General features: G+C 44.8%; 1 protein-coding gene across 1 annotated transcript in view; it reads right to left on the bottom strand.

Moving 5' to 3' along the window:
* SUFU (SUFU negative regulator of hedgehog signaling) overlaps positions 1-24,093 on the bottom strand; it is a 114,720-nt gene that overhangs the window by 23,511 nt on the left and 67,116 nt on the right. Inside the window, exons 7-9 of the mRNA XM_029911360.1 lie at positions 16,068-16,221; positions 14,345-14,456; positions 178-312 (exon numbers count right to left, since the gene is read on the bottom strand). Coding sequence (XP_029767220.1) covers positions 178-312; positions 14,345-14,456; positions 16,068-16,221 — 401 coding nt within the window. The remainder of the gene's footprint in view (positions 1-177; positions 313-14,344; positions 14,457-16,067; positions 16,222-24,093) is intronic.

Below are 24,093 nucleotides of genomic sequence, written 5' to 3'. Positions count from 1 at the left end.
CACAGAGCTCTTCCTCAGGTCTGTGGATAGTGTCATCTGTTTCTAATGTTTTTGGCAAAGTGTCTCAGCTCTGGTCTTTTTAAAATCTATATAGGATCATCTGTATGAAGAAAGAAGGCCACAAGGCAGAACTGCAGCCATTAAAGCAGAGCTCAGAAAGAAACCAGCTCCTCTCACCTTAGACAAAGTGGAATCAGTGCTCCAGACTCCTGGTTGAATTTCAGGTGCACGCTCTCAAGCTGTCTTGTGCGGATTAGCTCATGAGGAATGATAGCTGCTGAGCTCTCACTCTCTAAACTATCCTTACGGCTTCTAAGAGAAAAAACAACGTACACCTATTTAGAACCTGAGACCCACATTCCAACTATTGTCAGCCTTGTGAAAAGACAGCAGAAGAATTCAGTGATTATTTAGAGCAGTTCCGTGAAAGCTGTCTAACGGAAGGACACAACAACAGCTTGCCAGAAGGACATAGCTAATTTGCAAGCCACCCGTGTCTCCATTTTACAAGTGCGGCCCACAGACTACTGATCCTAGCATGCAATGCTTCATCTTGATCTAGTGACCTTAAAAGTTCTGGAAATAAAGTTTAATAAAGAATGGGAGTAAAATTATACCGTGAAGCCAGAAGCATGACAAAATGTTCTGTAAGGTACAATGCTGCATGGGCAGAGGCAAGGCCTGCGGGACCTAGCAGGTCCCCCCACGCCCCATTTCTAGTATTCTTTAAGAAACGGGGCTGTCCGGAAAGCTCTGTGCTGTCCTGACTCACTGCTATAGAAGCTTAGCGTTAGAGACCTATAGTAAAGAGACAATCTGAATCAACCTAACTCTTTTCCTTCATCAGACCAACCAAAGGCTTTAGATGTTGCATAACCAGTTCTTAAACACTCTAACTTCTGCTAGCATTAAGTACAATATTCAAAGTACAAAAGCCACACACAATTCACAGAATATTTGTAGACCGTTTTCCCTTTGAAGTAGAGCTGCTTTAAAACAATGCAGTCTTTATACTATATTTTACAAGGGCAGGACATTACACACGGTAATGTTGTTTAACTTAGAGGTTACATTCTGCAATTACGAACTTCACAAGACAGAATCTTCAGTATAATCAGGTAGATATCTCAAAATACCGGATCATAAACTAAAATACTTTATAAGTTTAAAGAGTAGCATTATAATTCCTTGTGTGTTTGTAGAGAACACAGGAAAAGATGGTGCCTGATCCAACGATCTTACATGCAATAGGAAAACCCCTCCCCCCAAAACACATCAAACAAAAAGCACTGAGTGAGCAGAAGGACTGGGATCAAGGACAGGAACGGGTGGAGACAGCGAAGAGGCCAACTGGCTGGAAAGGGAGGCACATATAGAGTGCCATCAACTTACATGATGTCAGAAAAGACAGGGTTTACATTTCTCTTATCTGTCAATCTTGGTTTATAATATATGGAGATATACCTATCTCATAGAACTGGAAGGGACCCTGAAAGGTCATCAAGTCCAGCCCCCTGCCTTCACTAGCAGGACCAAGTACTGATTTTTGCCCCAGATCCCTAAGTGGCCCCCTCAAGGATTGAACTCACAACCCTGGGTTTAGCAGGCCAATGCTCAAACCACTACACTACAGAATCATTGTATTTGGTTGGGGAGAGGAGAGAGGAAGGAGACTGGCTGACAACACTCCAAGCACCTGTCCCTGACAGTTAAAACGTGCTTCTAATTTCATCCTGCAGGGCAGACCAAACAAACAATGTTACCATGTCACAGCACAGTTCAGGAACATCATTCAAATATGGCTTGACCCTTTCTACGCTGCAAGATGGAGCCTTGTCTCAGATGCAGAATGTGAGAATCATGATGTAACAGCTTGTCCACCAATGATGTTGATTTGGGGTGTGTCTTCGCTACAGAGTTACCCAGGGCTCTCACTCCCCTCCCCATCCACATCCCTCTCACCTGAGTTTGATGATACTTTAAACCCGGGCTAGCTGGCTCAACTAGGGCTATCAGCTAAAACCTAAGTGAGGCTTTCACGAGGGCTGGTAACCTACTCCCACTCTGCAGTGAGGAAACAGGCTAAACCACTTGAGTGCTGACCGTCTTCCAATGCCTTTCCAAAATTCCAACCCGCCCACCGCCCTCTTGTGCCCAGAAGGGCAGACATGTTCTCCCAGTTTATTGGGAAAGCAGCAGAGCAGCACAAAAGACCATGGTATGTGTCCCCTGCAGCTAGGGTGACCAGATGTCCCGATTTTATAGGGACAGTCCCGATTTTTGGGTCTTTTTCTTATATAGCCTCTTATTACCCCCCACTCCCTGTCCCGATTTTTCACACTTGCTGTCTGGTCACCCTACCTGCAGCCCTAGTGACACACATGGGCGAGTGCAGCACTGGTGAGGACACAGTAACTGGGCTTTGCTAACCCAGGTGCTGATCACCTGAATGCCAGTCACCAGATTAACTCTGCAGTGAAGACACATCCCTTTGTAGTCTACCTGGCATCTAAACCTGAGAGTTTAAACTGGTTCAGCAAACACATTTTACAGCTCCATATAGGTGGGGCCTTAAAGCAGTGGAATGGGCCAGACACTGAAGAAAACATTTTACAGTTTGATTACCCAAGAAGTGCATGGTTGATTAATGATCAATTGACCTTAACCTAAGGTTTACCCGAACTTCCTTATCAGATCTTATATACACATTATGCTGTGGGAAAGTTAGGCTTTGTCTACATTGCCAATTGAATGACAAAACTTTTGTCTTTCGCAGGTGCTTAAAAAAGCCCCCCGCCCCAAGACAAAAGTTTTGCCGCAGCAAGTGGTAGTGTAAATGGCTCGTTGTCGGCAGGAGTGCTCTCCTGTCCACAACGTGAACCCCGGGATGCGTGTGGAAGTATTTTTGTTTACACTGCCCGACTTTTAGCAACACAGGTGTAGTGTAGACAACGCCTTAGCTTGTCATCTAGAGTTTCCAATTATTCGTTACCAACCCCCCCCTCTCCCCCAACAGGATGTCGGCCACCAGAAACATGAGAGATTTTAGACTTTAAGTTTATCAACTCATACGTGCAATTGCAGAATTTGTGTACATGTGGGCATATCCAGAGTTATTCAGCAATTTAGTTAGTAAAGATGAGAGACTGGGTATTGGCCCTTTTCTACCCAGACTGGTTAATGTTTTTTACAGAATAGAATTCCATAGAGTTTGCCACAAACCTAGAGCATGCAAGCTGTCTGGGGTTGGGGCTGGTTTTTTGTTTTGTTTTTAATTCACTAGTCTGTACAATGCCTAGCACAATGGGACTCTGATTCCTGATCAGCCCCCACAGGCTCCAATATACCACCACCACAACACTGTGAAGGCAAGGGCTGGGCTTATCGAAAACTCTTGTTTTTAAATGGCGAATGCTGCTTGTGCCTTACGTGCTCACCAGATGACACTAACTAATGTATAACTTGGCAATACAACTAACAGGTTTTTTCAGACCCTAAATAGTTAAGACTTTACATTAATCAGTAACCAGCCATTCTGTTAAAAAGGTGAACGTGTGAAGCAATATGGCAGTTAACACTTAAGTAACATCAAATAATTAGCAATCTCTTCCGCTAAAAGCCTTTCCAAAATAGTGTTTGTTGTTTCTTTGAAACGTGGGTTGTTCCTCTGATTGTGGTCTGGGGAGGGATCTGTTTATGTTAAAAGAGTAAAGCTGGGGTAGCTGAATCGAGGTGTAGGCTCTGTCTACACTGAAACTTTCTGAACACTTTGTGACATAGGTCGTTCAAGACACGTGTGTCCACACATATGATGTAGTTAATACAAGTCACTAGCCACAGTAGCTATGTGGCCTACATCACTCTATTCCTAGAATCAGGTTGTAACATGCCTTTTGCTGTATAGATGTAAACCCACAACTATGAATGTGTAGCAGAGCTGGCCTATCCCCCTCCTTGCACAATAAGGCACCCCCAAGTGCATTGCCCCCAATGTGGATACTGCTGTTGCTCTGTGCACGCATCCCCAGGGCACTAGCGGGGACAGTTGCCCAGATATTCCCAAAATGCACCGATACGAACACAGGCAGCATGATGGGTGCAGACATTGTGGGGGCTGGGTGACAAGACAGCTACACTGAGGACACAACTCAACCACGGTTTGTTGTAACTGGGTCAGATGAAAGTCCCGGCCTGTTTACAACACACTAGGAAGTCCATATGCATTTCTAGCAACGATGCAGTTGCACCGATGTAGTGCTTCTAATGTAGACCTGCCCGCAGTTCTCTCAGTGTAAAAACCTAGTGGATGCACAAGTAGTTTTTACCTTGATGTAGCTAGTAGAGGTAAAAAACTATCCATGTCTCATCTCTGCTAGGGTTTTACCTCGACATAGCTAACTCAAGGTACAAAACAACAACAAAACGCCTCACCTTTTTTGCAGAGAAAACAAAGCCTTGGATTTGTTTTTAAATTCTGTCTCGGTTTTCCCATCTGAGAAGTGGAGCTACCTCCCTCAATTGCAATAATTAACAGAGTGGTGTTTGTAAAGTGCTTTGAGATGCTCAGATGGAAGGTGCTACAGAAAAGCCAAGAATTAAATCTGACTTTCAGATTATCGAGTGTGCAATGGACACACAACTCTGCAAGAGACATTAACATTCTTTCAGCAGGAATGGAAATCTTTGTTCTGGCCCATAGAAAGGGTGACGGTCCAGATGAGGGGTTGATGGAATTGCTGGGGCGTTATTAAAAAGAAGTTCACGGCGTGGCTTTCCCTGCCATGCCTAGCTTGTAGTTTCAAATTTTAAAGGAGAGTTTAGAAACACTTTGGTTTCTAGCACCAATATCTCCAATTGTTGTTTACCCATAACCTTTCACTTCTCCACCCATCACCAAATAAATCAGGAGCAAAGGCTGGTGTAATTTTTAGTGTTATGACTTAGATCAAGCTGACTACTACGTACATTGTTGCAAACTTTGTCTATTCCAGATTTAATACTTCATCCAACCCACATAAATAATTCTTGTTTCTCTATGTCCAGAAAAAACAAGTCGGCAAAAGCCAGGGCTGCAGTGTTTGGAAAGGCAGCACATTTAAATGTAAGCAGTATACCGGAAATGCCCCAGTTTGAGGACTGCACATCTAGCATTTTATGAAATTGGAGGGGAGTTGGAGGAGATTAAAGCACATTTCCAAGTGATTGAAGACTTGTGGGAGGTGTAAGTGTGGGCAGTTGTCAGATTAATTCTTTAGATGATTAAATTCTTTTTGTTTCTTTAAAGCTGTTTGTAGCTGGGTTTGATGTCTCCTTGTTCTGGGCGAGCGTATTGCAGCAGTTACCAAGGTGACTTTAGCTGACTTTTAACTATTTTCCCCCCCCAGCTTCAGTTTCTACCAACAGCCTGAATCTGTTTTTTTCCTTTTTAAAGCTTGTGAATGAAGATTAACAGCAATAGTTAGCCAGAGCCACGTCAGATTTCTAAAGCTGGGCTTCTGTAGCACGAGTGGCCAAACACAGATTGCAGCCTCAGCCTGCTTCAAGCAGGGAGAAGAGGCCTGGGGGAGACTACAGGTTCCAGCATGCGAGGCTCCATCTTGATCGGATTGGCCATGAGCTGGGACCTGTACTTGCCCCAGGCCCTCAGTCTAAATTAAAAAGGGGAGGGTGACTGCAATCTGCTTCAATTTATGCCAATTAGCAACCACCCTTCGGGCTCCCAGAAAATTGCCAGTACAATCATTGGTTGCACGAGTTTGGATGTCCCTTCTTTATGAAACAAGTCATGTTTATAGCAACCTCTTCTCAAGCTGTCCCAATAGCTATTTTATAGGTTTGGTTGGGGTAAGGGGACTTTCTCTGTGGAACAGCAATGCCTAGTGGATAGGGTGCTGACCTGGGACTCAGGATTCATTCGTGGCTCTGTCACTGACCTACACTATGACCATGGGCATGTCCCCCTCAGCTCTGGGCTTCCAGTGCCCCTCCAACCCTTTGTATGTCTTGTCTATTTAGACTAAGCTCCAGGGCAGGGATTGCCTTAGTATGGCTTTGCATAGTTCCTAGCATAGTGGGGCCCTGAGGATATCAACCGAATGCAGTACAAGCAGCAACAAGCCACACCAACCCCCAAATCCATTTTGAAAGTTGTATGATAACTCTGTTAATAAACTGAGGGTTACTGATTCTCCCTGTAGCTAAAACTAGACTGGAATCAGGAGATCCAAGCTGTATTCCTGGCTCTGCCATTGACTCCCTGAGGGATCCTGAGCAAATCACACAACTTCTCTATGCCTCAGTTTCCCCATCTGTAAAATTGAGACAGTGCTTCCCACACAAGAATGTCATAAGGATTAACCATTTAATGCTTGTCAAGCACTTTTTGATTCTCAGATGGAACGAGCTATAGAAGAACAAGCTATTATATCGGTGACAGCAATATAGTACAACAGGCAGTGCATTTCCAGGTGTTTGCTACACTATGTTGCTAACTAATCACTCCATCTTCAGGCCTATGCCTGATGATATCCCTGAAATGTATTAACACCCCAAAATGCACCTGCTTCTGGTCTGCGCTGCATTCGTTACTCAGGCAAGACTCCCACTGAAATTGATGGATGTTGGCTTAAGTAAGAGTAGTAGATTGAGAAAATAAGCTGTGAGATCATGGAGGACTTCAATCTGAGTGACATGCTAGAGGACTCACGCTGCCAGTACTAAAACATCCTTGGAGTGCCTAAATATTAGAGATGACAGTTTCCTAACTCAAAAAGTGTTCCAGCCAACATAGGGGAATCCTGTATTAGATCTCCTCTTGACAACCAAAGAGGAACTGATCACAGCACTAAAACATTAATGTAGCTTAGGTACAAGTGATTATGACTTGATCACATTTATAATGTGCAAACAGAACGGAGTCAAGACCAGTGTGTGTGTGTGTGTGTACATACACACACACACGGTGCTGTAAAAAAAAAAAAAAGTTGAAAACAATCAGCTGGAGGGACAATTTAATCAGAAAAATGTGAATGGTAATTGGGTATTGTTTAAGAACACTTTACTAGAAGCCCCAAAAGCCTCAATCAAGGAAAAAGGTCATGCTGGTTAAAAAAAGTGCAGGTTACCTGCTGTAACTGGAGGTTCTTAGAGCTGTTGGGTCCCTATCTGTATTCCACACATGGGTATGCATGCATGCCGTACGCCCAAGTCCAGAAATTCTTCAAAGCAGTGTCCATTGACCCGCACATGCACAGTAGCTCCCCTCATGCTCCCGACCAAGGCTATAAGAGACAGTGTGGGTTAACACCTCTCCAGTTCCTTCTATCACCGCAAATCCAACAGGATCTGAAGTACAGGGGATGGAGGACAGGTAGTGGAATACAGATAGGGATGACATCTTGAAAAACCTCCACTTCTTTGAGTGCTGGCCCCTAGGTGTATTCCATACATGGGTGATTGGATTGGCAAGCAATGTTCAGACTGGAAGAGGGTGTGAGGAAGATGGCAATAAAAGATACTTGCAATACTGCCATTCCTACTGCTGCATCCACAGCCAATGTATCCACAGCCAATGTCGCAAACGTGTGGACAGAACTCCAACTTGCTGCCCTGAAAATGTCCTGCGGTGGGATGTCAGATAGGGATACCATGGAGGCAGCTTGTGCTCATGTGGCGTAAGCTGTGATACCTGCAGGGGGAGGGATTCTTGCTATTTTCTAGCTCTCTGGGGCCTGGTCTACACTAAGGTGGGGGGGATCGATCTAAGTTACGCAACTTCAGCTACGTGAATAAGGTCACTGAAATCGACGTACTTAGATCGACTTACTGTGGTGTCTTCACTGTGGTGAGTCAACTGCTGCCGCTCCCCCGTCGACTCCGCCTGCGTCTCTCGTGGCAGTGGAGTACAGGAGTCAACGGGAGAGCGCTCGGGGGTCGATTTATTGTGTCTAGACTAGAGACGCGATAAATCGACCCCCGCTAGTTCAATCGCTGCCCGCCGATTCGGCGGGTAGTGTAGACGTACCTAGGAGTCATCCCGAAACCCATTTAGAAATCTCTGGGAGGATATGGCTTGCCCACCTGACCTTTCTGCTATGGCAACACAAAGTCTCCGATTTCCTACTGGGATTGGTTCTGTTCAGGTAGAATGCCAGGGCGCCGGATGGCAAGGGAGTGAACCCTCTTGTCTTTGGAGGAAGCGTGGGGTTTCAAGAAAAACACAGTTAAGTATAATTTGATTGATGTGGAACTCAAACCATCCTGGGGAGAAACTGGGGGTGTAAATGAAGAGAAAACTCTCTCTTTGTGGAACACTGTACAGTTGGTCCGCCGTGAGAGCTCCTAGCTCACTAAACCCTCCTGGACGAAATGACGGCCACTAAGAATGCAACCTTCATGGACAGGTGGGCCATGTCACCATATGTTCGAAAGGTGGACCTATGGGTGTTGACAGAATGAGGGTAAGGTCCCATTGAGGCATAGGTATAAGGACTGGCGGGAAGGTCCCGATCAAGCCTTTCATAAACCATACAGCAGTTAGGTGGCTAAAGATGGAATGTCTTTCCACCAGAGGAAGGAAGGCATTAATCACTGCTAGGTGTACCCATAGTGAACTAAGAGTGAGACCTGAAGCCCTCAGGGACAGGAGATAGTCTAAGACAACCAGAATGCCTGCAGAATGTTGGAGGAGTCGTGCCCAGGCCAAAAGTCATCTCCATTTGGTTGGGTAGCAGATTCTAGTAGAATACTTTCTAATTTGGTTAAGATTTCCTGAATGGGGGCAGAACGTGAGCCTTCTAGTTCTGATGCCCATCCAAACACCAGGTCCCGAGGTGGAGTGAGCCCAGGCTGGGATGTTTGATTTTACCTCCGTCCTGGGTTAGGAGATCCAGAAACGGACAGATCCTGATTGGTGGGTGGGCAGACATTGTTAGTCATTCCATGAACCAGATCTGTCTGGACCAGATGAGTAAGTAATGTAATGATGAGTAAGTGAATATACAAACGGTTTTTCAAAGTCAAAGATACATGAACAGAGTACTCTTCCTGCTGCAGTGAGTACTGCTGCTCTAATTCTTTATGCTATTTAAGGTCTCTGGATGAAGAGAGCTAAACCCAATACTAAGGAGTAGTAGAGTCAGTCAATAATTCAGTCTCAGTAACAGGAGGCCTCACTCAGTTGCTTAAACCTTTGTTGAGAAATGGGTCAGATCACGGGGAATTGGGTGAAAGGTATCGGAGCACTGGCACAGTGAGTTGTAGCCAGCAGTATTTTTAACCTTAGCGTGTACATTTCACTAGCTGTAGATTTATATTCTATCCCTTAGTTGACGACTTCCCCAGAAGGGGAAGATGATTGTGGCTTAGGAGAGGAGCGAGAGAGGGGCCGCAGAACGAGTGATTGAGGCCAGGGGCTGAGTGATCACTGGACAGAGCACAGACAGCGGCGAGCAAATTCCCCGGATGAGCCACAAGAAGGTGCCGCCAAGCAGTGAGTAGCTGACCCTGTTACACCCTCACATAGGGAGAGTGATCTAGAGGGTTCAGGAAGGGGGCTAGGAATTAACAACTCCCAGGTTCCAATTTTGGCTCTGCTTAGGACTTCTGGCCTTGGGCAAGTTAGTTATCCTCTATTTCCTCCTCTGTAAAGTGGAGAGAACACGTACCTACCTCCCAGTGGTGTTGTGAGGATTAATTGCCAGTGCTGTTAAGGTCTCTGCCCAGGATCTATTACGTTAGGAAATTAAATAGAAAACAAAGCTTGACTCTACGAGTGCCACTGATCTTTTAGATCAGGAGTCTGAGCAGTATCTGGCTCCTGCACGGATTCCTTGCAGCTTAGATTGTGAGCACCATGGAGCGGGGACCATCCCTTCTTGTCTGTCCGGAAAGCACTTACCATGCTGCAGGTCCTAACCAGCAAATAATGCACACTAATGAATATATTTATGCATATAAGCCCCATTTTCCCCAAGCAGCACAGCAGAGTATTATGTTATCATGGTCCAAATGACAAAACATTTCCGACGCTTACTAGACACGTTTTTATTTAATTTCTATGAACTGATTAATAGGTGTTTATGAATGGAACGAACAGTCATTTTGAGAAACAATTGTTCAGTGCACTTTTAAACCTCAGGAGTGTTTTCAGTCATATCTTTAGAAGAGGAACTGCACTGTCTACAGTAATAACTACAAAAGAAGTTTTTGTAGTTATTACTGTAGATGGTGCAGTCTTGTGACTTGTGCTACAGCTGCTCTGAAGAGTTTAGACCGAAACCAATTTTTCCCTGAGGAAGCTTTTCTTAGGACTTTGGGACAAACTGAACTGGTATTAAAATCAGTGGAATTACTCACATACTTACAATTAAGCACGTGCTGTGCTGGATTGGGGCCGGAGTGCTGAGCACACTGCAGGATCAAGCTCTCTCAGCAACCAAAAAAAAGAGAGTTACCTTTTCTGTAACTGGTGTTCTTCAAGATGTGCTGCTCATGTCCATTCCATAATAGGTGTGTGCGCTTGCCACATGCACCGGTGCCGGAAGTTTTTCCCTCAACAGTATCTGTAGGGGCTGGCTCTGGCGCCCCCTAGAGTGGCACACGCATGGTGCGGTATAAGGGACGCCGCTGGCTCCCCCCACCCTCAGTTCCTTCTTGCCAGAAACTCCAGCAGTGGGGAAGGAGGGCGGGTCGTGGAATGGACATGAGCAACACATCTCAGAGAACACCAGTTACAGAAAAGGTAACTTGTCTTTTCTTCTTCGAGTGCTTGCTCATGTCCATTCCATATTAGGGGACTCCAAAGCAGTACCCCTGGAGGCGGATAGGAGTTCACGGACGTGTAGATTGCAACACAGCTCTGCCGAACCCAGTGTCAACCCTGGGCTGTTGCGTGATGGCATAATGAGCAGTAAATGTGTGGACAGAGGACCACGTTGCGGCTCTACAGATGTCCTGGATAGGGATGTGCGTCAGGAAGGCTGCTGAAGACACCTGCGCTCTCGTCGAGTGGGCTTTGACAATTGGCAGCTGCGGAACCCCCGCCAGGTCGTAACAGGTCCTTATGCACGAGGTGATCCAATTGGAAATCCTCTGTGAGGACACCGGGTGAGCCTTCATCCTATCTGCTGTAGCGATGAAGAGCTGAATTGATTTACGGAAAGGCTTGGTACGTTCTAAGTAAAAAGCCAAGGCTCTCTAGATGTCCAGGGCGTGGGGACGCCTCTCCTCACTTGTTTTGTGTGGTTTGGGCCAAATGTTATGACCTTAAATTCTGTGGACTTCAACATGCAAAGTGGATGAGATACACTTTACCCTGGCTGAGAGAATACTTCTGTCACGTTCCTGAAGAGCCCCCTAAAGCATTTATTCACACGGCTTTCAAAAAAGCCACAATTTGATATTTTATGGTCTGGGTAAACAGTGCAGTATATGATCACACACTAGTCCCATCAGTGTAGTTTCTGAGGACCCTCACAATAGTCAATATATCTAGCCTCATAACGCCCTTGTGAGGGAGGGCAGAGCTACTATTCCCATTTTACAGACGTGGAAACTGAGGCACAGAGAGGCTAAGGGTATGTCTACACAGGAAAAGAACCTGCAGCTGGCCCGGGCCAACCAACTCAGGCTCACGGGGCTCTGGGGCTGTTTCATTGCTGTGTAGACTTCCGAGCAGAGGCTCTCCCACCCTGCCGGGTCCTAGAGCCCATGCTCCAGCCTGAGCCCGGAAGTCTACATAGCAATGAAACAGTCCCGGAGCCTGAGCCCCACAAGCCCAAGGCAACTGGTGCCCAAAGTCACACAGGAAGTCTGCAGAGAACCATGCACCCTGTCTTTCAACCTTGCTGTTTGTCACTTAAGATACTTGCATAAAGACTGGATATTTGATTTCATCTACACATGCAAAAAAATGGAACCGCCACCAGTTGTAGCAGTTTTATATCAGTGGTGCTGAAGCTCTTCCCACCATTTGATCTAACACTGCTCAGAGTCCAAGGATACTTTATGATGGTCTCTTAGGGCAGGAAGTTGCTCAATCAGGTTGATTTCTTTAGCCTTGTCTATACTGGGAAAATGTGTTAACTAATACGTTTTAACTAGCACAACACAACTGCCCCATGTCTTAAATGAGATTTACCATTGTGTTAGTTAAAATGTATTAGTTAACATTTTCCAACGTGAGTCATTTTCCCAGGACAAAGAAGACCTAGTTGAGATTTCACTGCAGGTTCTTCCACGAACCTAGGTGATTCGGGGGAAAAAGCAGCAGCAGCATGAAGTGAAAAGCTCCTCTTTATAAAGCAACGTCTAAGGTGGCAGCAAGAACGCAAGATGTGGGGGGAGCATATGGCTGTTTGATGTGGGGGGTGGAGAGCTCTTTTAGCACTGAGGGTGCTAGCTATCATCAAAGTGACTCCAGGAAAAAGATATAGCATTCTAGAAGCCTAATGAGATCCGCTATTATGGAAAAATAGGGTCGCTATCTGTTTCCAAAGTGGTAACTATCGTCTGAGCAAAGCAACTTATTGATCTTTCAGCAAGCAAATACTGGGAAGCAGTCATTCCCTATCTTTTTCGCTTTGGGGAATTACTGATAAGATAAGGAAATGAGATATATTCATTACAATGGGCACTGTCAAGGTCAGGAGGTTCCATATTTGATTCACCGTCCTCCTTGCCTTGAGCTGTTTAAAAAAAACATGTCAATATTTATGCAGGTGTTCCACCTCTCACCCTTGGTAAAGTCCCCCTCCAATGCTTCAGTGCTTTGTCTTCCGTAGAGCCCTGTTTATCTGATCCCTGAATGCCTGTCCTGTCTGAATTATAGCTGCCGTCCCGTATTAGTGCTTGTATGTCAGACACTTTCTCAAACTGACAATGACCCCAAATATTTTGCTGTCCCTGAAAAGTTGTGAACATAGGAGATGTACTGACTATTTAATTCCACACCAGTAGCACAGTACTCAGGAGCAATCCTATAACAGATCAGCATACATGCATGATGGGGGGGAAGATTTTTGGTAAATTTCAACCTTCCAAGGAGCAGATGTGATAGCCAAATAGTATCTTATCCCACAAGTAGTTTAAAAAAAAAAATTAAATTTCCGTGGGACCACTCTTCATGGAGCAAGATGTTACTCAATATCAATAAAGATGTCAGAATCTGGCCCCATAGTATTATTATACTGAATCTAAGAATGATTTCTAAAATGATGAAAAAATCTCAAGTGCCTTTTTAAAAAACAGCCACACCACATCTATTTCATGTTACTTGATATTTATATAGCATCATGAATTAAGAGAGAGACCCTGTGATCCAAAAAGATTTGATCAGCCGAACAGGGGACAGAGAGGAAGAAACAGGAGAAAGGACGAGAGGACTATAACAAAGTATTAAGAATGATATTACATTGGCTATGACGCATCAGTTAAGAATGAACTAGCACAGAAATGGCAGCGAACAGTGGGAGGTGAAGGGAAAGGAGCAGTTTGAAGGACAGTGAGCATTTCTGACACTATGGAAAAAGGAAGATTTCACGCTGACCTCTACTCTTTGGACAAAAGCATCAAGTCTGAAGTGGGAGAAGGAAAAAAAAAGGTAACAAAAAGATGAGGACTGTGCAGTAAAGATTAAATGTAGATGACAATCCCCTCCCATTATTTATTGCTTTTAATAGCTGCTTTAGAAATCCACCCCACCAGCCACGCCCTGCCCCCTCCCCCTAAGAGAAAACATGCACTGAGTCCAGAAAGTGAGACCCTCCAGATACAACCATTCAAGGTAGGTAAACTGTGGCGCTACTAGCTTGACAGCATTGCTCAACGGTCTTCTTCCACTGCTCTCTCTCAGGGCAAACAGTACCAATGGTAACTGAAAACGAGGTCTCACCTTCAGTGGGTGGGAAGCCCTCAAAAGGCAAAAATGCACATGCTGCACATGTCTGAGCAAGCAGGCCATTTGCCATGCACTCACCAACTCAGAAGTTACGTAGGAAAAAGATCGACAGTGTTATCTAGTCCAGCTAACTCTCTGGAGGATACTGCAGCTTTGTTCCCTACAATACATTCTCCGGTGCTTTTTCCAGTCCCACTTCAAACAACTTAAGCGAAGGGGCTTCTTTTGGAACACTATCGCACAGTACAAGATCTCTCTTTATTTACTATGCCATTAAACCACCCTGAAAAATTCATCTCCCTCTGTGTTTCTAGGCAGCAAGTACCCACTGTTACCCTTTCCCCTACTCCCCATGCAATGGTCCCACCAAGCCATAATCTTGTTTTCACTCTCAACTCTTCTACTCTCCCCTTTCCCCAAATCTGAAGAGCACGGGATCCTACTTACGGTGCTCGATCATAGTTCAACCCATTCTGTCTTTGTGCGTTTATTGGAGGTAGAACAGGTTTGCTGTTAATCTCAAGCCCTCTCCGCAAAGTCTCCCTGATTTGCTCTGTATCTGCAAAGAGAGTTTGTTTGAACATGGTTTAGTACGCGCACACACACACACACACATCCCCCCCCCAAACATCTGCTAATGAGAACCTGAGGGAGTCAGCTTCTTTTGGGGTCTGTTTCTATAACAGGTATTCAATTGAGCTCACCCCCTTTGCCTGGGTGCAGAAAGAGGTGCTCTCCATGACACCTCAGGCTTATGAAGTTATTTCTCTGCAGTCCATTTCCGTTCTTCCATTTTGGTGCCCCCAATGTATATCCAACCTTCCAGCAAGGAAGGATGGAGCCTTTGGTAAGAAGTCATCCAGAGGGGGAATGTTAAGCAATTAGGTATCTCATCCACCCCTTTTCATAGGGAAAAAGTTCTCCCAGAACCGCCTGAATTCAAGACACATCTAACTCTTTGATGCTGAGAATTTTCCCAACCAAGTGACACAATGGAAGTTTATCCCTTTATCAGATTAATTAAAGACGACTCCCATAACTTCTACATTTGGCTTTGCAAGCCTGTCAGTTAATTTAAACACACTCATGTGAGTGGGCTCCAAGAAAGAAAGGAACTGAACTGAATTTTACACAGGGCAAAAGTTCATCCTGAAACTTAATTTTCACATTTAGCTTCATATACACATTAAATGCAGTCCTTAACCTTTACATTTTTTCAATAATGTCTGATAGACAAATATATTACAGGGAAATTTGCATGCAAGCTTTCCTAACAAGCTCCCCCTACTTTTGTGAAAGGTTGGAGTGAAATATTCTATATAAAGCATTTCAGAATCATCTGAAGGGCATAACATAAATATGACTTTGTATAGATCTCCCAGATTTTTCATTTGGGGGACCGGGGAGGAGGGGGGAATTGGTGTCTTATGTACTGTGACTTACATACCCCCAAGACTGCATTTTTCAGTTAAAAAAATGGAAGACAAGAAAAATATTAACTATGTCTACAGAAACCATCATTACTTGCTTTTAAATGTCAATTCCTATCAATCAGACTTCCCCACATTTTATTGTAATAAATCTATATGGATTTGAAAGATCTCATTTAAACAGGACTTAAATTACACACACTCATGTGTGCACCACATCTATCCCATGTGTAACCCAAAATGCCACCTCACTATAAGGTCTCCAATGTTCTCAGCCCGTTCTCCAAAGCCCCTTATTTACAGGTACCATTTGAGTTATTGTTGCGACAAGCAATGTCAGTCCAAGTTGACAGCCAATACTTGGAAATATTATATTAGAATTAGAGCCAGGTGGGGGAAACAACTATTGTGCACAGGTGTCTGATGAGCCTTTTTGGTTTCCTGTGACATGGGCTTGCTTCCTGAGTTTTACTCTGGACTTTCAGATTGGAATTAACCCCAAAACAAAGCTAAACTCAGACAGTCACCTGAAAGAATAAATTCCCTCCTTCCCTGAAGAGGGTGAAGTTGAGCAGGGTTGGGGTTTGCAATGAACCCCAAGATTGGGCACAACTTGAATGTGAACTTTCAAGCTCTATAGAATAGTCCTAAGGCTATGCAAACCAAATGCTTCAAGTACATAGGGAATGTCTTGGGGGGAGAGGGGGAGAAGGGGACTGACTCAGTCAAGTCCCTCTTACCTTTCCCAGACAGCCGTCGTGGCTGCGTTCCAATGCAAATGCTTCTACTGTCTTCGTCATCCTCTGGGGGCCGGCTCAGATCATCCCAGGCACATTTGGCGCTCACTCCACTCAGGTTCGAGCCATCTGTCTCAATTCCTTTATCGACTCTCTCCTGCTTGAAAAGATCCCAAGAGCCATGACTTTTTTGGGTGTGGTTTGGATCTAAGCAGCTGTCAGAAGCACAGTCTTGCAGTCCACCTGTTACCAGCTGAGTGCAAAACAGCTCCTTTCCAAATCAGCTCCTGGGTGACTAAAGCTACGATCTCGGACACGCTTCTAAAAGACCCAAAGCGCAAGCAGCATGGATATACTATCTCTGCAAAATGACCAGATTACTTCCGCTCTTCATTCAATTCTTAACCTTGTATCAATGTTACAAACCACAGATAAACTCAATGAATGTAGCAATGAGCAATTACTTTTTGTGCAATGTTCTCTGAGGTTTTGCATAACTCTCCCTTTGATTACAAACACATGAATGCCCTGCACCTCTGGAGTCAGAATTTCCCAGCACACAAGAGACTACTCCGGTGAGGTTTACACAATGGGTATGTCCACACCTGACTTTTTGGACATCAGATAATAAGTGCTGACTAACACCACTGTTTGTTCTTAGACACCACAAGTTTTCCAGGACACACACATTTGTTGCTAGCAATCTTCAAACTTTGAGCCGCAGCCAAAAATTTAAGTGTAGGCCTACCTAGTGAAGGAACTATTTTTAGTCTGGATTTCCAGCTTTCACCACTAGGGGATGCTGTTAAGCTAAACCACTTTGAGGTTTCAGAGTGGTAGCCGTGTTAGTCTGTATCAGCAAAAACAACGAGGAGTCCTTGTGGCACCTTAGAGACTAACAAATTTATTGAATTGGCCTCGTTAGCACTGACCTCTCACTTGGTAAGGCAACTCCCATCTTTTCGTGTGCTGTATATATGACACACACACACACACACACACACACACACACACACACACACACACACACACACACACACACACACACACACACACCTTACTGTATTTTTCACTCCAGGCATCTGATGAAGTGGGCTTTAGCCCACGAAAGCTTATGCCCAAATAAATGTGTTAGTCTCTAAGGTGCCACAAGGACTCCTCGTTGCTTTCACTTTAAGGTTGAAATACAGAGATGAACTCCGCTTCTATTCATTGTACGCATTTGAATGCAAATGTGGAGCTTTCTTCCTGGTTTCAATTTGTACACAGTAAAAGTGACAGTTTTGTCTGCTCCACCCACGTTTTAAATAGAGGAGTTTTTGCTTCAGGTTACTGACTCAAGCATGTTTGGATGTTAGATGCTCTGAACTTTGTTTTTCAGTCATCAGATTTTAATGGAAACTTACATGCGGTATTTGTATCCTCAGAGTTTCCAGATTGTCAGTGCAAGCCTCTTTGCCGTTGCAGTGGTTTAAAAGGGGTGGTTTGTTCAACATCTTTATTAATGGAGCCTGTCTTGTTCAACAACTTTATTAATGATCTGGATGATGGGATGGATTGCACCCTCAGCAAGTTTGCAGATGACACTAAGATGGGGGGAGAGGTAGATATGCTGGAGGGTAGTGACAGGGTCCAAAGTGACCTAGACAAATTGGAGGATTGGGCCAAAAGAAATCTGATGAGGTTCAACAAGGACAAGTGCAGAGTCCTGCACTTAGGAAGGAAGAATCCCATGCATTGCTACAGGCTGGGGACTGACTGGCTAAGCAGCAGTTCTGCAGAAAAGGACCTGGGGATTACAGTGGACGAGAAGCTGGATATGAGTCAGCAGTGTGCCCTTGTTGCCAAGAAGGCCAACGGCATATTGGGCTATATTAGTAGGAGCACTGCCAGCAGATTGAGGGAAATGATTATTCCCCTCTATTCGGCACTGGTGAGGCCACACCTGGAGTATTGCATCCAGTTTTGGTCCCCCCACTACAAAAGGGATGTGGACAAATTGGAGAGAGTCCAGCGGAGGGCAACAAAAATTATTAGGGGGGCTGGGGCACATGACTTACAAGGAGAGGCTGAGGGAACTGAGAGGTTATTTAGTCTGCAGAAGAGAAGAGTGAGGTGGGATTTGATAGCAGCCTTCAACTACCTGAAAGGGGGTTCCAAAGAGGATGGAGCTAGGCTGTTCTCAGTGATGGCAGATGACCGAACAAGGAGTAATGGTCTCAAGTTGCAGTGGGGGAGGTTTAGGTTGGATATTAAGAAAAACTTTTTCACTAGGAGGGTGGTGAAGCACTGGAATGGGTTACCTAGGGAGGTGGTGGAATCTCCATCCTTAAAGGGGTTTTTAAGGCCCGGCTTGACAAAGCCCTGGCTGGGATGATTTAGTTGGTGTTGGTCCTGCTTTGAGCAGGGGGTTGGACTAGATGACCTCCTGAGGTCTCTTCCAACCCTGATATTCTATGATTCTATGAAAAGGCTGACTCCAAGCTAAAGTAAACATCAACCACCAGCGTTTCTATCCAGTTTTACATTGCATTACTTACGTACCCCATCCTCACCTTCAGAGGTACCTCAAGTTTAATGTCTGCAATTACCAAATTCCTGCTTATGTTGCGAGGTCCCTGCATGCTCTGGACTGGTGACATAAGGATCAGGGCTACGAGTCAGCTCAATAGGGGGAAGGTCATTCTATTTATAGGCAAAACTGACGCCATCTCTAAGAGTTCCACTAAACCAGTGCCAATTTCTCAGCACTGTGTAAAGTCAGGTTCACCCTTCCCTTGCTAGCATCCTTCAGTGGTGCTACCAACGCCTCTGCTTCAATGCATACCTCAAGGACATCTCAATAGGAGCGAGAAGCCTAGCAAACTGTGAAGCAGCAACTTCAGGCATTCAGTGAAAAAATGGTTCTTCAAGTGGTACATACACACTCCAGTATCAGCAATGACGACTCCTTATCTCTACTTTAGAGCTCTGCTCTAATCCTAATCTAATCTAATCCTGTTAGGTGCTTGGCGTACTCAACTCCCATTGACTTCCGTGAGAGACTTGGAAGCACTTAACATTTTGCAAGATTAGTCCCATAACAAGAAGCATCTCTGCTAATCCCTGATGTACCTCTGTCACCCACACTCAACTGCATATGCTGTAACCTACAAAGCAGTGTGGACTGTTCTTGTGATTGTGAGATGGATTCAGAGCAGTCCAAGATCCACACAACTCAGCCGGAGGCAACCAACACCGCTGAGTATATAGCTGTCCTCTTAGGACCAAGTTCAGCCCTGGCTTAACTGGGCACAATTCTCATTGACTTCAAACAGGAAGCATGTCTGCTTATGCCAGGGCTGCATTTGGTCCCAAGCCTGGCTAACACATAGTTGTCTGGAAGAGGTTGGGAACCACTGTGCTAAAGACAAACCTCCCCTCCCACACAAGACAATGCAATCTAAACACAAGCTAGACCCCTCATTAGTTACTGGGCAGCTGGGCATTACCAACTCTCAGGAAAGTGGGGAGGTTTTCTCCCGAGAAACATTTCCAATCACTGTCACCACCCAATGCAACTTCAGCCTCCACACCCCCATTCTGAGTATGTAGCTCACTGAGGCCCACCACTTGCTGTGCGTGTCATAGAATCATAGAATATCAGGGTTGGAAGGGACGTCAGGAGGTCATCTAGTCCAACCCCCTGCTCAAAGCAGGACAAGTCTCCAACTCATCGTCCCAGCCAGGGTTTTGTCAAGCCTGACCTTAAAAGCCTCTAAGGAAGGAGATTCCACCACTTCCCTAGGTAACCCATTCCAGTGATTCACCACCCTCCTAGTGAAAAAGTTTTTCCTAATATCCAATCTAAACCTCCCCCACTGCATCTTGAGACCATTACTCCTTGTTCTGTCATCTGGTACCACTGAGAACAGTCTAGAGCCATCCTCTTTGGAACCCCCTTTCAAGTAGTTGAAAGCAGCTATCAAATCCTCCCTCATTCTTCTCTTCTGCAGACTAAACAATCCCAGTTCCCTCAGCCTTTCCTCATAAGTCATGTGCTCCAGCCCCCTAATCATTTTTGTTGCCCTCCGCTGGACACACACTAATTTTTCCACATCCTTCTTGTAGTGTGGGGCCCAAAACTGGACACAGTACTCCAGATGAGGCCTCACCAAATGTTGAATAGAGGGGAATGATCACGTCCCTCGATCTGCTAGCAATGCCCCTACTTATACAGCCCAAAATGCCGTTAGCCTTCTTGGCAACAAGGGCACACTGTTGACTCATATCCAGCTTCTCGTCCACTCTAACCCCAAAGTCCTTTTCTGCAGAACTGCTGCCTAGCCATTCGGTCCCTAGTCTGTAGCAGTGCATGGGATTCTTCCTTCCTAAGTGCAGGACTCTGCACTTGTCCTTGTTGAACCTCATCAGATTTCTTTTGGCCCAATCCTCTAATTTGTCTAGGTTCTCTGTATCCTAACCCTACTCTCCAGCATATCCTACCACTCCTCCCAGTTTAGTGTCATCTGCAAACTTGCTGAGGGTGCAGTCCATGCCATCCTCCAGATCATTAATGAAGATATTGAACAAAACCAACCCCAGGACCGACCCTTGGGGCACTCCGCTTGATACCGGCTGCCAACTAGACATGGAGCCATTGATCACTACCCGTTGAGTCTGACGATCTAGCCAGCTTTCTATCCACCTTATAGTCCATTCATCCAGCCCATACTTCTTTAACTTGCCACGCATTAAACATGGGCCTGACACGGTACTCAACACAGCAGCAGCCGCTTATGCCTGTGCAGCCCTCTGCCAAGCCTCTGTTCTGCAGCACAGCAGGAAACATACAAAAGCAGATGAATGTATGCACCTGGATAGGACAGGGGCAGGAGACGTCGACGACGTAGACTGTTTATACCCAAATAGATCAATGACCCAAATAGATCAGGGAAAGCATAGTCAGAGCCTGATGGAAAAAAAATAGTACTTCTACACCTCAGCTTGTCATGGCTGACTTGCATGTCAGGAAGTTTGGTTCCCACCCCCAAACACACTCTTTTACTTAGAACCTCTATGAACAAACATGTGGGCACTAGGGGGCACTATTGTGCAAAGAATAGTCTAGCACGGTCTCGGCATGGAAAGCACAGAGAGGTAGAAACTAAATATTACAGACAAGCTTTTAAAAGTAGTAATCAAATCTTGCTAGCTGGAGTGGAAGAACAAAAACAATACCGAGGTAGAACTATACTCCCATACCTCAGGCTGTGACCTTTTCAGATCTTGTCAGCCCTGATCAGCACTTCATGGGAGGCCAGGATAAAAGGGTGCTGGAAGAAGTTGAGTTTGTGACTCAGTAAAGTGGCATTCTACCCCTCACCCTACCAAGTTAATACTGAACCAACACTCCAGCTTGGGGTTAACCGTGATGAGCTGCTGGTAGTGCTGTGGAATATATAAAATGCAAAACTGAAGTTCACTTGGGCTCATTCAACATCCCAGGGCATTTCCCGTATGAGTAGGGGTGTTAATCTTGGTCTTGGCCCAATTCCTGTTTGGTTCATTTCATCCTGCCTCTATTCTCTATAGCTTCTAATGAAAAAGGATTCTTTACAGTCTGCCATAAGCTTCTGTGTAGTGTTGCTTTCACTGTTAAACATCTATGTTTCAGCCATGCATTTCCATGGTAGGAGATGATGTGTCTTTCAAGGTTTTGTATTCGTGCCTACCCCTGTCAAATCTGAGCACGCAAAAAAACCACACGAGTTTGTTGGATTTGTGGAACTATGTTTCTGCCAGATTTTGATTAGGGTTTTAAATGTACATGCCCCTGGGGAAAAAAGGAATATAATTTGGTTTTAATATACAAGCTTTCACATTAAAGATATTGAATAGTTACGTAGAACAATTAGACACAGATGTATGGACCATAAGACAAATGGAATAGCCAACGTAAAACCTGTTATATTGGGCCAAATCTTGAATTCTTTACTAAGACAAAATTCTTACTGATGTCAGAGAAACACAGAATTGTTATACTGAATCGTATCTATGGCGCAGCTAGTCCAGTATCATGTGTCTGACAACGGCCAGTACCAGATGCTCCCGAGGAAGGTGCATCAGGGTCTTTTCCTGATCTCTAGTAGTTGGATTGGCTTAAACCCTGAAGCCTGAGGTTTAATATCCTTCCAAATTTTGTTTTATAACAACTTCCTTGATAGTTTTGAAATCCATGTATCAGAGGGGTAGCCGTGTTAGTCTGTTATCCACAAAAACAATGAGAAGTCCGGGGGCACCTTAAAAGACCAACAGATTTATTTGGTCATAAGCTTTCGTGGGTAAAAAACCCACTTCTTCAGATGCATGGAGTGAAAATTGCAGATACAGGTGTAAATATATATTGGCACATGGAGACGGGAGTTACCTTACAAGTGGAGAACCAGTGTTGAAGGCCAATTCGATCAGGGTAGATGTGGTCCACTCCCAATAATTGATAAGGAGGTGTCAATACCAAGAGAGGGAAAATTGCTTTTGTAGTGAGCCAGCCACTCCCAGTCCCTAATTCAAGCCCAAATTAATGGTGTTAAGTTTGCAAATGAATTGTAAATGAATTGTAACTCTGCAGTTTCTCTGTGAAGTCTGTTTTGGAAATTTTTTTTGTTGAAGAATAACAGATTTAAAAGTAGCCATTGAATGTCCAGGGAGATTAAAGTGTTCTCCTACTGGCTTTTGTATGTTACCATTCCTAATGTCTGATGTGTGTCCATTTATCTTTTTAGGTAGAAACTGTCCGGTTTGGCCAATGTACATGGCAGAGGGGCATTGCTGGCACATGATGGCATACATCACATTAGTAGATGTGCAGGTGAATGAGCCCCTGATGGTGTGGCTGCTGTGGTTGGGTCCTATGATGGTGTCGCTAGAGTAGATATGGGGACAGAGAAGGCAACAGGGTTTGTTACAGGGATTGGTTCCTGGGTTAGTGTTTCTGTGGTGTGGTGTGTAGTTGCTGGTATTTGCTTTAGGTTGCGGGGCTGTCTGTAAGCGAGGACTGGCCTGCCTCCCGAGGTCTGTGAGAGTGAGGGATTGTTTTTCAGGATAGATTATAGATCATTGATGATGCGCTGGAGAGGTTTTAGTTGGGGGCTGTACATGATGGCCAGTGGTGTTCTGTTATTGTCCTCCTTGGGCCTGTCCCGTAGAAGGCGATTTCTGGGTACCTGTCTGACTGTGTCAATCTGTTTCCTCACTTCCCCAGGTGGGTATTGTAGTTTTAAGAACGCTTGAAATCCATATCCAATTTTGTTTTGAATCTTTCTAAATTCTTGGCCTCAATGACTTCCTGCAGCAATGAGTTCCACAACCAATCACATGTGTGAGAGTTTCTTTTATTGGTTTTGAATGTCTTACACTGAAACGTAATTGACTGTCCCCTTGTCCTTGTGTTACAAAACAGAGAGATAAGAAGTTCCCGATCCATGTTCTCTATACCATGTGGATCATACACTTATATCCCCTCTTATTCATCCCCTTACTAAGATAAAAATCCCAATTTTTTCAATTTCTTCACATACGAGTTTCTCCACGCCCTGGATCACTCTTATTACCTTTCTTTGAACCCTTTTCTAGTTCTGCACTACCCTTTCTGAGATGGGATGACAGTACTGTCCACACTATTCCAGACACGTCCACACCATTGATTCGCATCAAGGCATTGTAATATTTTTCCACTCTTTTCCTTAGATACTCTAACATCTTGTTTGCTTCTCCCTCCCTCCCAAAAAAGCTGTACATTGAGTAGAGGACTTCAATGAGCTGTCTACGACGACACCCTTTCCTGAGCTGGCAACTTAATTTAGAATCCTGTAAGGTGGGAGAATTTTTTACCAAGACAGTACTTGGACAAACTGAGTAAGGACTTCAGGATTTGGCTCTTCATCAACAACTGTAGCATCTTTTATCTTGAAGGATCCTAGAGCAGTGTTTCTCAACAACCAGCCTCTGGACCAGCGCTGGTCCCTGAGATCTCCCTGATACAGTTTAG

This window comes from Terrapene carolina, unplaced genomic scaffold (genome assembly GCF_002925995.2).
Source record: "Terrapene carolina triunguis isolate 2854851 unplaced genomic scaffold, T_m_triunguis-2.0 Scaffold95, whole genome shotgun sequence".
Classification (NCBI taxonomy): Eukaryota; Metazoa; Chordata; order Testudines; family Emydidae; genus Terrapene; species Terrapene triunguis.
Note: the sequence above shows the minus strand (reverse complement) of the source record. Positions and strands in the feature narration are given on the sequence as shown.